General features: G+C 38.6%; 1 protein-coding gene across 1 annotated transcript in view; it reads left to right on the top strand.

Annotated features, from left to right (window-relative positions):
• The window catches only part of LRRC63 (leucine rich repeat containing 63), a 108,310-nt gene that overhangs the window by 68,863 nt on the left and 24,578 nt on the right, over positions 1-14,869 (top strand). Inside the window, exon 6 of the mRNA XM_007947810.1 lies at positions 5,635-5,771. Coding sequence (XP_007946001.1) covers positions 5,635-5,771 — 137 coding nt within the window. The remainder of the gene's footprint in view (positions 1-5,634; positions 5,772-14,869) is intronic.

The following is a 14,869-nucleotide window of genomic DNA, read 5'->3' as shown; positions in this document are numbered from 1 at the left end:
CAGGATGTTTGGGTGTAGTTGTGTATTATGGGGACTGTTGTTGTCTCCCACTTAGTTAGACACAAATTACAATTGAATAACCATCAATAAACTAAAAGCCCATGGATGAAAAACACCCCAGGTAATCATGCATGAACAGTAACCAAAAAAAGAAAAAAGGGAAAAAAAAGAAGAAAAAAACGAGCAAACCTGCAATATCTGGGGATAGGGCACTAAAGAAAAAAAGTAGGGAAGAAGAATAGTAATTGAAGAAAAAAATGGGAACAATGCGAAAAGAAAAACAAGGAATGGGGTTAATCATGAGAAAAAGGGGGAAGATTATAAAAAAAAAACTTAAATTTTGGGAAAAAAAAATTCAACCAGGCACAAGGAAAAGACAAAATGCTGAAAACTAGGATCTGGTAGGGGAAGATTAAGAATAATAATAAAAAGGACAAAAGTATTAATAATATTAGTTGTTTTAAAACATACAAATACAAGCAAACTAATCACCAGAAAAAAGAAAGTGAAAAAGAAAAAAGAAAAAGAAAAAACGAGAAAACAGAAAAAAAAGATAGGTGGGAGTGGGGTTGGCCACACATGTGTTCACCAAGTGGATCTAAGGTATAAGAGTAAGAAGAAGGATGTTGTACTTTTTCAGTCTTGCAGGCCCCGAATGTCCTTGTGGTTGCTGGAAAGCAGAACATGTTCTTAAGCCCCAGGAATCTGCAAGAGTGCTGTCTCTTTAAATATCCAAAATAGTCAAGCCACTTTTTCAACCTTCAAATTGGCGATGCCCTCCGGACCAGCAAAAGTCCACAGTTCAGCCCACCTTTTTCTTCACCTTCTCCGTTTGTTCCCCAGCCTCCGTGCACAGTCCTCCGTGTAGTCCCTGGTTAGCAGGGTGATTTTTAGGTTAATTCTTAAGTCCTACCAGCACTCGGGAATCTCCAAGCTGCCTGTGCTGTCAGGATTGCTCAGGATCGCTGCCAAACCGCAGCTCCGTATGTCTCCTTTTTTGGTATTTTCACGCAAATTCTTCTGCTAGTTGGGGTTTAGTCCACTTGTATATCCTTCCCTTCAAGGCTCAGGGGTCCAGGATTATCTTCTGTGTCTGTGTTAATTGGTTTCCCTTTTCTTTGTTGAAGATGATCTGTGCAGTCTTTCTGCTTAATCCACCATCTTGCCAGAACCTACTCATCTTCTGGATTTCTATTTGTAGATTTTGTGTCAATTCTAATTTTTTCATTTATTTTATCATTTTTTTCTTGTATTGTCTTCCCAAATTGTTCCAGGGTTTTTGTCTGTGTTTTCCTCCATTTTGTCAGTGTTTTCCTTTATCTATCTCTCAATCCATTATACCTAAATATAATTCTTTTTATAATACCTTATCAGGGAACTCTAATGCTGCTTCCTCATCAGGGATGTTTTCTGAGTCTGTATTCTGCTCCCATGTTTCTACTACTATATCTTGCTTTTTTGTGTGTGGACTGTGATGGTCTGTTGTCTCTGAGACATTGTGATATTAATTGGTGATTCTGTGTTGGTGTGATTTGCCCAATATTTTTTTTCTTTGTTTTGTTTTCATATATCTAAGTAATCAGGGTACTGTGCTCCTCTCTCTGCCAGTTGGCAGTCATTAAGCACTCACCACTTGTCTCCTGGTGAGTGTGATAGAGAATGAGAGTGTGTATCCAGATCTCTGTTAGCTGTTCCTGAAGAACAGTTAAGGATGAATTGGACTCCTATTGGCTGTCATCTGTCATTGGCCTATTGGTGCAGAAGGAAGGGGTAGCCCTCACTCAGTAAGTAGGGCTTCAGAAGGTGTGGGTATGGTTGGGTCATATGGGCACAGTTGCTATCTCCCACTCAGTTAGAAAAAGACAACAATCAAAAAAGTGAAAACAGAGGATAAAAAACAAACTACATAAATACACAGGAGCAATTGAAAAAAAAAAAGTAACATATGAAAAGAAATACTTTTTAAAGAAATACTTTTAAAAAGACAAAATAAATATACATAGAAAAAAAGAAGGGGGAAAAAAAAAACTCCACAATATATAGGGAAGGCTCAATAAGAGAAAAGAACAACAGTAAAAGAATAATAATTAAAAAAATGAGAAATGTGCAAAAAGTAAGGCAAGGGGTGGGAAGAATCAAAAGAAAGAAAAAAGATGGGAACCAGGAAAAAGGAAAAGAACAAAAACCAAAAAGTAGAACCTAGGAAGGGAAAAAGAAAGAATGAAATTTAAAAGGAATAAAGAGAATAATTCTAAAACAAACAAATTAATCTAGGGGAGCTGGGGCAGGGCTCTCAGGCTCTGTCAGAGCACAAGGAACTGAGGTGGAATTCTTGCTTGTCCAGAAGGTGGATGGTGGTGGAGGATGGCCACATCTCCATTCACCACAGGGTGTGGGGTGTAAGAGTAACAAGGGGAATATCACACCTTTCCTGTCATCATCCTTCAGTCTCATTGCCCCTGCTGTCCTCAGCAAGCAAAGCCTATTCTTGAGTTGCTGGGAAAGTAATGCTGCAGCTTTAAATATCCAAAATGGCTGCACTGCTTATAAATATTCAAAATGGCTGGGCCCTTAGGACAGCCCAAAGTCCATAACTGAATTTGTGTCCTTATTTGCTGTTTTCCTTTCTAGACATCAGCCACCAGTGTAGTTGTCCATGCTGCCCTTGGCAAGCAGAGCCAATTTTTAGGTTAATGCACAGGTCCTAACACCAGTTGCATTCAAACTGGCCATGCTGTCAGGATAATCACTAGTCCATAGCTTCATTTGTCTCCTTATTCATTGTTTTCCTTCAGGTTCTTTTACTTGTTGGTATTTAATCCAGTTCTGTATCCTTCCCTTCAAAGTTCAGGACTCCAGGATTATCTTCTGTATCTGTTTCAATTGGTTTCTCTTTGTTGAAGAGACTTTGTGTAGTTTGACTGTCTATTCTGCCATCTTACTGGAAGTCTTGAAGTAGATTTTGATAAGATGTATATTGTAAATTTTAACACAAGTACTAAGAAAATAACCCAAAAAATATAGTGAAAAAATAATTAAAATATTATACTACAAAATATCCAATAAATGCAAAAGAAAGTAGTAAATAATAAACAAAAAGTGCATAAAATATATAGAAATCAAAACAAAATGGCAGAGATCAATGCAACTACACTATCATTTCAAAAGTCAGGAAGAAATATTTGACAAAATCCAATGTCTTTTCATGACAAAAACACTCAACATGTATAAATAAAAGACTTCTTTGCCCTATTAAAAAGCATCTATAAAAAATCCATAGCTAATATCATACTTAATAATAAAAAATGAAAGTTTTTGCTTATTGTAGAGGAGCATCACAGAATCTACTTAAGTAAAGCAAAAGAAGTTTATTGAGGCATAGAGACAGTCTGGACCAGGAAGATGACCAAATTCACAGAGTGAAAATGGCTGCTCCACCAGACAAAAAGCATTTTTGTGCAATTGGAGCAGGAACAAAAATTACACAATCATAATTGCATAAATGACAATGAGGGGAGTCAAAGAGGGATATCTAAAATTGGAAATTTATACCAGAGATAGGTGGATAACATATATTTGGGATTACATGATTGGTTAAAGGTACATAATTGCAAGTGTATGTCCTCTTCAGCTTATTGCAGATAGGTCACAGTGCAATGTCAGGACAGGTTTTTCAGGTAACCTGCTATAAAAATTGCTTTCTTAATCATGTCTGTTTCTGAAGATCCATTGTAAAGATTTATTGATAATGCTATGCATCAAGAGTCTTCGGGTATAAGCTATCACATCTTGCATCTGTTTGACCATAGTGGAAAGACCTTCTGGAAATAAACTGTAATATCTTGCACTTGCCAGACCTCAGAGAAAAGGAATGTCTCCTTCAGGGTATATGGTCAGCATCAAGTCTATGTCAGCTTCCAGGTTAGAGGAACTGCTGTTAGAAACGGCAGTTTTAAAATTTAACATGGATTCTAGATTCATGTCAAGACTTAAAAATGGAGCTAAGACTCTACTACCAGAATGCTCTATTTATACACACCAAGTACCTCTGATTTAAGCTCTCCTACACTCCAAGATCAGAAACAAGATGAGGATGTCTGCTCTTGTCACTTCTAGTCAACATTGTGTTGGAGTTTCTAGCTAAGGAGATTAAGACAAGAAAAAGAAAGAAAAGGCTTCCAGATTAAAAAGAAAAAAGTGAAACTATCTCCATTTGCAAGTAACGTGGTCTTGTAGTATAACTGTCAAGGATGGTTAACAAATCTGCTAAAACATTACTAGTACTATGAGTTCAGCAAGGCTGCAGAATACAAGATCAACATAAAAATATCATTTGTATTCCTACATAATAGCAGCAAACAATCCCAATAAAATTAAGAAAACAATTCTATTTACAATAGCATCAAAAAAGAGGAGTAAGTTTAACAAAAGTATAAAATGTATACTATGAAAACTACATAGCATTACTGAAAAATATTACAGAATAGGTAAATAAATGGAAATATAGCCCATGTTCATGTATCCATTATACCCATTGGCATTGAATCGACTCCAACTCACTGTGACCCTATGGGGCAGAGTAGAACTGTTCCAAAGCATTTCCAAGCCTGTACTCTTTATGGTAGCAGACTACCACATCTTTCTTGGTTCAAACTGCTGACCTTTCATTTAGCAGCTGAGCACTTAACAACTGTGCTACCAAGGCTCCTTTGTTCATGTACCTGAATAATGTTAATATGGCAATACTCCCAAATTACCTACAAATTTAATGCAATCACTATGAAAATCCCAACTTTTTTTTGAAATTGACAAGCTGATCCTAAAATTCATAGGGAAATTCAAAGGATCCAGAATAGTCAAAACAACCTTGAAAATGAAAAAACAAAGTTGGAGGTCTTAACACTTCCTCATTGCAAGAATTATAGGATCTCTATGAGTCGGATTCAACTTGATGGCAGTGGCTTTTGATTTTAATCCTGGAATTTGGTTTCTTTATAATGATTAAAAAGACTTAATTTAATGTTTTAAAAAAACCAAACCCACAACCATCAAGTTGATTCTGACTTATAGCGACCCCCATTGGGTTTCCAAGGTGGTATATGTTTACGGAAGTAGATTGTTCAGTCTTGCTTCTGCTGAGTGGTTGGTAGGTTTGAGCCACCAACCTTCTGGTTAGCAGTCAGATGTCTTAGGCACTGTGCTACCAAGATCTAATATTAGACCTTACTGAGACTCACTGGAGAGCAAGAACTATATTAACCAAGCAAAATTCATAAATTTAAATGGTATTTTTTTGTAAGTCACTGGTCACTAAGATAAATTCCATTCATATTCCTGGTTCTGCAGATGTCTTCCTCCTCCATCACTATATACTTGGCTCATGAAACCATGAACTTGGTCAAACAGGACTTTCCTGTCTAAAGAGGTAGATGCACTATTTCACCATATCATATATATTAATGCTGGTCATTTACTTTTTAGGCTTATCAAAAGTGTTTATTAAGATATATGATGTATCCAGTTAACATTACCATACTGATTCTACTACAGTAAAGATTTTATAAAAGGTAACAAATAAGAGATTTACATACTGAATTATTCTACTCATGTTTGTTTCTCTTTTCTGTCCTCCAGGTATTTTGTCTTAAAAATTTACAAATTCTAAAACTGAGAAATAATCCTATCAAAGAAATCCCATCTGAAATTCAGAAACTTAAGTACCTTAGAGTTTTCAACATGGCCTTTAATTTGGTTACATTTCTTCCACCTGGGTAAGGTTGCTAGTCTGAGATTATAAACACAGAAAATATATAGTTTCTAATTTGGAAAATGATTAATTTCCCTTTTAAAGCAGGTTTTTTTTTTTTTTTTAAAAGCTATTTAGTAATTCTTACACTGTTCTCATTAGCTGATTTGCTTCTTATTATGTTATTATGGTGTTAAAAAATAACACTGTCAGCTACATAAATGGCAATTACTAAAATAAAAACATATCTCAAGATCCGTTATCTGAGTGTGGATGAGCACATATCACATAAAGCAGTTTAGATGAGAACCTTGCAACTATCCATTGATGGTATTTTTGACTGTAGAAATAGCATTGGGCCTGTAATTAGGAATTCTAGAATTCTAGAATTTTAACTTCAAAGGTGATGGTAGTTATTTATTGAATTTGGGGGAAAGTCACTTAGCCAGTCTTGGCCTCAGTTTCCTAATTTATAAACCAAGGGTTTTGACCTGTGTCTTTGTTATCTGGTGCTTCTATAACAGGCTCACTGGGATGGCAACTGTGCTCCCTCTGTTTTGGGCAGCCCCGTTCTCCTAGTTCATCTGAGTGGTGACTTCACTTTCTTAGCCCTGGTAGGCCCTGTTCTTCTACTGCTTAGGCATGGCAGCCCTGACTACTCAGCTTTGGGTGGTGGCTCCATCTCCATGGCACACCTTAATGGCAGCCCCACATTCCAGAACTAAGTGGGTGAAGATCCAATTCTTTGAAACCTAGGAGGCTCTGGCCCCACCCTTTGAGATCCAGGAGATCATGTTCCTACTTTTTGAAACAAAGAAGGCTCTGCTTCCTGTGCCCCTTCCAACAGTCCTGCTGATCTCCAAGCTGTTCCAGGGATGGTCCTTTTCTCTTCTTGGAAGATAACAGTTGTAGTTCCTTTGACTTGTTTTCTGCCTGTAGAATTCTAAGAGGCAGACAATGTTCTTTGCTTCAGTGCTTTCTCTGTCCATTTCAGTGGAAGCTGATGAGTTTTCTCCTGTGGTTAGATCCAGTCACAGGCTTAATCTCTTTAACAAAAGATTGTGTAGCCATGTCCTTGGTGAATATTCTAGGACCCAGTATTAGTTTGCACACAGTATTTTCCAAATATTTAAGTTCTGTTTCATTTTGCATGGTGTATTTTAAGTCCAACTCTTTCCTCTTCCATTTTACCATAAGCAGCAGAGAAACCATGTGACCCCTTTAAGATCTTGCTTAGAAATCTCATCAGCCAGATATCCAAGTTCATCACTTACAGGTTCTGAATATAATTCAGACATGTTCTCTGCACTGCATAAAAAGCATTACCCTTCCTCTATCGTCCAATCACATGTTCATAATTTTCTTTTAAAGTCTCATCAGAAATACGTTTAATGCTTACATTTCTAACAGCATTCTGTTTCTGGTCCCATATATATTCTCTAAGGCTTTCTCTATAGCTCTCTTCACTTCCTTTTAAGCCCACCCCAGAATTACCTTTGACATCTATAATTCCACCAACAGTTTCTTCAGGGCAATCTAGACTTTTACTGTTAGGCAACTTAAAACTCTTCCAAGCTCTATCTATTATCCAATTCCAAAACTGGTCCCACATTTTAGGTATCTGTTAGAGCACCACCACACTACTGGTACCAAAGCTTAGTTATCTAGTGCTGTTATAACAGAAATACCACAGGTAGATGTCTTTAACAAACAGAAACTTATTCTCTCATAGTTTAGGAGGCTAGAATTCCAAATTCAGAGCACCAGCTCTAGGCTTTCTCTCATTGTTGGCTCTGAGGGAAGGTCCTTGCCTCCTTTCAACATTTGTGGGCCCAGTGCTCCTTGGAGATCTCCATGTGCCCTAGTATCTATCTTCTTCTGGGTCTAGTAGGTTCTTAGCACAGGAACTCCAGGTCCAAAGAATACATTCCACTCCTGGCTTTTCTTTCTTGGTGGTGGTGAGGACCCTCCACTCTCTGCTCACTTCTCTCTTCTTATATCTCTTGTAAGAAAGATAAAAGGCTTTAGTAATGGTGTAACTTGAATAAGAGTGTGACTTGAGTCACACTGTCTTGTAAGGCTGTGACTCAAGACACACCCCACACTGATCCTGCCTTATTAACATAGAGTTTAGGATTTATGACACATCACAAAATGGAAGATAATTGCATTAGACAAGCACACAATACTGGGATTTGTGAGCTAGCCAAATTGACACATATTTTGGGATGACACTCTTCAATCCATGAAGGCCTGTATGATCTCTAAGATCTTTTCAACTATAAATGCATGTTAATATTTATGTATAAAAGAGATGGATTTCTTCCCAAGTATGGACTGTTATTTAATTAAATCCTAATGAAAGTTTTCAATTAAAACACTAATCAAATTCCAAACTAGATACCTCTTAGAATTAGAGTGTAATAAATTGAGTGTAGGTTTAGGGCAAAGGGATAATGACTTTTAAATAATTGAAAAATATTTCACTATATTACTAAAAAGAAAATTCTCATAGTTATTAAGAAAGTGCACCCAAATTCACTTACAAAGATGTTCATCCAGCATTGCTGGTAAATAATTATCCAATAAATTGTACATTCAGACACTGTAAAACTATTCAGTCATTTAAAAGGGTAAAGAAGTATATAAGAAATTATGCCATTTCTGTATTAAAATACACATATATACATATCACACTTATACACATAACATATATAAAAATATATAAATAAGGAAATAAGAATATCATACTTTGGCAAATTATTTACATTTGAGTCATCTGACAAACATGGTGTTGCCTTGAGTCAGAATCAACTCTGGCAACTGGTTTGGTTTGTTTTAAATTACTTTATTTCCATGTATTGGAAGAAAATAAATAGCTATATTTAATTCTGTACTAACTTTGACAAATTGCTTAATTTCTTGCATCTTTCATTTTTTTTTTTAATCTATAAAAAAATAATGACAACCTTGCAGTGGTACCATGAGGGGTCATTTTAAATTACCTGGAACACATAGTGGACTCTCAGTCAATGGTAGTGATATTGTTATGGTTGTTGTCACTGTTAATGCATGTAATTGTTAATGCTACCCTAATTTCCAAAGCCATCCACAGAACTCTAGTTCCAGCTGCTCTTTACCCAATGATGTGTGATAAATTAATGAAATAAATGTGAGAAATGTACACATTCTCAAAAATGTGATAGATTTTGGTGCTAGTGGGGTAAGAAGTATCAGAGCAAAGGGAGGATATCTAAATAAATTTGCTCTATAAATTCCTATGTAGATGAGACAAAATTCAATTCTAGAACCTATCCAGCTTCTTAGCTTACTCAATACTGCCTACAAGCCCTATTAAACATCACAATCAACAGGAATATATCACCAATGGTGAAGGCTTGAGATCAGACTAGTTTGCCAGTACTGAAATGACAAAGGAAGACAAAATGATCTTAGAAATTGCTGGAGCAAGAAAATAAAATAACAATTTTTAATTGAAAATGGAACAGATGACATTAATATTTTCTTTTTGTGTGTGATTTGGGTGAAAATGTACAGAGCAAATTCACTTTCTATACAGAAGTTCACATACACTTTGTCTCATGACATTGACTCCAAGTTACCACAATGCAATAGCACCCCTCCCACTTCCTCCCCATAGTTACCTCTTCCTTGTGTCCATCCTGCATGCACTTATGCCCCCTGAGCTGTCTCCCTGTGCATAAACAGCCCTTCTTTCTCCCATGATTGTTCTCTCCAAGGAGTGTATCTACCTCAGGTAAATGTTCAACTCATATTCTTGTCTTTTGTTTGGCTGGAAGCCACAGGGGTGGGTTCACTTCCAGACCTGAAGGGCAGTTAGGGGCCATAGTCTCAGTGGTTCCACCAGGGTCGATCGGACCAGCAAATCTGGTCCCCCCCTCTTTTTTCCCCCAAATGGTTTTGAGTTTTGTTCCACATTGTTCTCCCTCTATCCAGGATCTCCTACATAGATCCCCTCCGAGTGGTTGACAGTGATATCCTGGCACCATCCAGTTCTTCTGGTCTCATAGTCATATAGGCTGAGGATTGCATGGTGTACCAGTCACTAGGACTAATTGTTTCCATGAATCTTTGGTTTTCTTCATTCTTCTTTGCTCTGGATGAGGAGAGACCCATTGTTGCACTAGATGGCTGCTTGCAAACTTTTAAGAACCCAGTCACTACTCACCAAAGAAGGAGGTGGAACAATGTTTTGTGTAGTATCTTATGCCAGTTGAGCTTGATGTCCCCTGTGAGTATGGTCCCATGCCCACAGGTTCAACTACTCAGTCCCTCTGGGTAGCTGGCTGTGACCAAGAAGTGACTACAACCTTGTCCCTTGCCAGCTCTACTATACACCTGGGAATTCTTACAGATCATACAAATTGTCTGCCAGCCCTATACATGGTCTTGGGTACACTCCCCACTTCATGTTATTGTTGTTGTTATATGCTGTCGAGTCATCTCCGACTCATAACGACCCTATGCACAGCAGAACGAAACACTGCCTGGTCCTGAGCCAGCTCCATGATTCTTGCTATACTTGAGTCCATCACCGCTGCCACCATGTCAACCCATCTTGTTGAGGGCCTTCCCCTCTTTCATCCACCCTCCACCTTACCAAGCATGACATCCTTCTCCAGGGAATGGTCTCTTCTGACAACATGACCACAGTAGGTGAGATGAAGTCTGGCCATTCTCGCCTCTAAAGAGCATTCCAGTTGCACTTCCTCCAGGAAAGATTTGATAGATCTTTTAGCAGTCCATGGTAGTCTCAGCACCTTTGCCAGAACCACAATTCAAAAGCATCAACTCTTCTTTGGTCTTCCTTATTCATTGTCCAGCTCTCACATGCATATGAGGCAATTGAAAATACCATGACTTGTGTCAGGTGCAGCTTAGTCCTCAAGGAGACATCTTTGCCCTTCAGCACTTCAAAGAGGTCCTTTGCAGCTGATTTTCCCAGAGCTATACGTCGTCTGATGTCCTGATTGCATATGCTGACTGCTGCTTGCATTGGCGTTGCTTGTAGAACCAAGCAATGTGAAGTCTTTGACAAGCTCAGTCTTTTCTCCATTTATTGTAATGTTGCTTATAGGACCAGTTGTGAGGATTTTTGTTTCCTTATATTGAGATTTAATCCATACTGCAGACTCTGTTCTTCAATTTTCCTCAGTAAGTACTTCAAGTCATCCTCACTTTCAGCAAGCAAAGTTGTGTTGTCACTATATTGCAGGTTGTTAATGATTGTTCCTCCAATCCTGATGCCACATTCTTTTTCATATAGTCCAGCTTCTCGGATTATTTACTCAGCATACAGATTGAATAAATATGGTGAAAGGATACAACCTTGATGCACTCCCTTCTTGATTTTAAACCATGTAGTGTTCCCTTTTTCTGCTCGAATGACAACCTCCTGGTCTATGTACAGGTTCCTCATTAGTACTATTAAGTGTTCTGGAATTCCCATTCTTCTCAATATTATCCACAATTTATTATGATCCACACAATCAAATGCTTTTGTATAGTCAATAAAATACAAGTAAACATCTGCCAAAGGGGCAGTGAGGCCCACAACTTCTGACCTCCTCTAACCACACAAGAGGAAGACAGAATAACCATCAATAGCCCAAGGCCTATTCCTGTGAGGCCAGACATACTGCCTCCCTCCAGCCCTTTCATCAGTCCTGACATCAACCATTCCTCCTGCAGTACCCCCCACCTCTCTGCTGGGTTTGATAATTCACTGCAGTGGCCACAGAGAACTCAGAGATTATGGAGTTCATTAGAGAAGCACCAGGCTACAATTCAAGTTCAGGAGAAAACGCTCTGTCTCTCTCAACCTGCCATCTCTCAGCCAACAGTCTCTCGTAGTCTCTCTCCCAGCAATGCATGTCTCTTGGTGTCTCTCACCAGCAGGTGTCTCTCAGTGTCTCTTTCTCAGTAGCACATGGCTCTCAGGAGCACGTATTTCTCAGCAGCACATTTTACTCAGCCAGCAGTCAGAGAGACTTCTGCCTCTAGGAGGCCTCCTTTTGAGCATGGCAGAGTGGCCAAACTAACCAATCATATCATCAGAATTCTAAGCACCTGAGAGAGAGTGAACTTCCCAGAACATTGCTTTTTGCCACTCTCAACAGAAATACCCCAGGTGGATAACTTTAACAATCAGGAGCTCCTCACTTGCTCACAGCAAATTCCACCTAGGAGTTTACAAAGACTTATGACTAGAAAAGCCATACCAGGTAATTTACTACACTGCAACATCTTTCTGGTATTCTTTGCTTTGAGCCAAGATCCATCTGACATCAGTAATGATATCCCTTGTTCCATGTCTTCTTCTGAATCCAGTTGTGTTTCTGGAAGTTGTCTGTCAATATACTGCTGCAACCGTTTTTGAATTATCTTCAGTAAGATTTTACTTGCATGCAATATTAATGATATTGTTCGATAATTTCCACATTCTGTGGGATCATCTTTCTTTGGAATGAGTGCAAATATGGATCTCTTCCAGTCAGTTGGCCAGGTAGCTGTCTTCCAAATCTCTTGGCACAACTGACTGAGTGCCGCCAGCAGGGCATCTGTTTGTTGAAACATCTCAATGGGTATTCCGTCAATTCCTGGAGCTTTGTTCTTTGCCAATTCTTTCAGTGCAGCTTCAACTTCTTCCTTCAGTACCATTGGTTCTTGAACATATGACACCTCCTGAAATGGATAAAGATCAACCAGTTCTTTTTGGTATAATGACTCGGTGTATTCCTTCTATTGTCTTTTGATGCTTCCTGCATCATTCAATATTTTGCCCATAGAATCTTTCAATATTGCAGTTCGACGCTTAAATTTTTTCCTCAGTTCTTTCACCTTGAGAAATGCTGAGCATGTTCCTCCCTTTTGGTTTTCTAACCAATGGTCTTTGCACATTTCATTATATTAATTGCATTTGTCTGCTTTAGCTGCTCTTTGAAATCTTCTGTTCAGCTCTTTTATCTTGTCATTTCTTCCATTTGCTTTGGCTACTCTTTGCTCAAGGGCAAGTTTCAGAGTCTCTTCTGTCAACCGTTTTGGTCTTCTCTTCCTTTCTCGTCTTTTTAGTGACCTCTTGCTTTCTTCATGGATAATGTTCTTGATATCCTCCCACAATTCTTCTGGTTTTCGGTCGTTGGTGTTCAACACATCAAATTTATTCTTTAGATGGTTTCTAAATTCAGGAGGGATATATTCAAGGTCATATTTTGGCTCTCTTGGATTTGTTTTAATTGTCTTCAACTTCAAGTTGAACTTGCATATGAGCAGTTGATGGTCTGTTCCACAATCATCAGCTCCTGGACTTGTTTTGGCTAAAAATATTGAAATTTTCTATCACCTCTTGGCACAGATGTAGTCAATCTGATTCCTGTGTACTCCATCTGGCGAAGTCCACCTGTATAGAGTACATTGGTGTTGTTGAAAAAAAGTATTTGCAATGAATAATTTGTTGGCCTTGCAAAATTCTATCATGCGATCTCCAGCGTTATTTCTGCCACCAAGGCCAAATTTTCCAACTACTGGTGATTCTTCGTTGTTTCCAACTTTTGCATTCCAATCACCAGTGACACGCAACACACCTTGATTGTATGTTCGATCAATTTCAGACTGCAGAAACTGGTAAAAGTCTTCAATTTCCTCATCTTTAGCTTTGGTGGTTGGTGCATAAATTTGAATAATAGTTGTATTAACAGATCTTCTTTGTAGGCATATGGATATTATTGTATCATTGACAGCATTGTACTTCAGGAAAGATCTTGAAACATCCTTTGTGATGATGAATGCCATGCCATTCTTCTTTAAATTGTCATTCCCAGCATAGTAGATCATATGTTTGTCTCATTCATAATGGCCAAATCCTTTCCATTTCAGCTCACTAATGCCTAGGATATCAATCTTTATGTGTTCCATTTAATTTTTGACAACTTTTACAATTTTCTTAGATTCATACTTTGTACATTCCATGTTCAGATTATTAATGGATGTTTATAGCTGTTTCTCCTCAATTTGAGTTGTGCCATGTCAGCACATGGAGGTCCTGAAAGACTAATTTCATCCATATCATTAAGGTTGGGTCTAATCCGATGAGGCAGCTCTTTCTCAGTCCTATTTTGAGTGCCTTTTGACCCAAGGGCCTCATCTTCCTGCACTGTATCGGACAAAGCTTCTGAGCTGTTCATAAAGTTGCCCAGTAATGTATCAGACAGTGTTCCTCTGCTATTCATAAGGTTTTCCCTGGTCAAATTTTGAGAAGTGGATGGCCTCCTCCTTCTTTCTAGTCTGTCTTAGTCCGTAAATTGCATTGAAACCTGCGCACCATGTGCCACCCTGCTGGCATGTGAAACACCAGTGACAGAGCCTCAAGCCTCACAGCAACATACCAGCCCCACAGGACGACAAACTGACAGATAAGTTTGTCTCCCTTAGTTTTGGGAACATCTGTGCCCTCCACTTACCTAATTCCTACCTAGAACCTGTCACTTTGTGATCCAAGGCCACTCCTTCCCTACCCTGTATCTAGGGGGCTTGGGACCTAGCCTTGCCTCCTGCCCCTTTTTCCCTCGATATCCTGTTGCTCTGGAGGTCTCCGGCCTCTCCTGTCTCCTCCCTTTCCTGGCTCTAGGGGGCTTGGGACCTAGTCCCACTTTATAAACATAACTAATAGTTCAGCTTTCCACCCATCTATCCACCTGCATACCCATGTTTGCCTTCACGGATAACACAGTACTGTATGTGCAAAAGGGTTCATCTTTGTTGTCTGCACCTCATGTGTACCTCTCTATGTCTTCCTTTTCCTAAATGCCACCATGTTAATCCCTCCCATTTGGTACATTGCCCTTCTCTTCACACAAATCAATACTTATCTCTTCCTATCTAACAGTGTTACCTCCCCTCCCCTCCCACCCCTGGTAACCAACAAAGAAAATTTCCATCTGTAGATAAACCTTTCCATGACTTTTACAGTAAGGGACTAATACAATATTTGTCGTTCTGTGATTGATTTATTTCACTCAGCATAATGTCCTCCAAGTTCATCCACAATATGTGGTGTTTTGCAGATTCTACATTATTCTTTAG

This window comes from Orycteropus afer, unplaced genomic scaffold (assembly GCF_000298275.1).
Source record: "Orycteropus afer afer isolate SDZICR_OR568_19922 unplaced genomic scaffold, OryAfe1.0 scaffold00194, whole genome shotgun sequence".
NCBI lineage: Eukaryota > Metazoa > Chordata > Mammalia > Tubulidentata > Orycteropodidae > Orycteropus > Orycteropus afer.
Note: the sequence above shows the minus strand (reverse complement) of the source record. Positions and strands in the feature narration are given on the sequence as shown.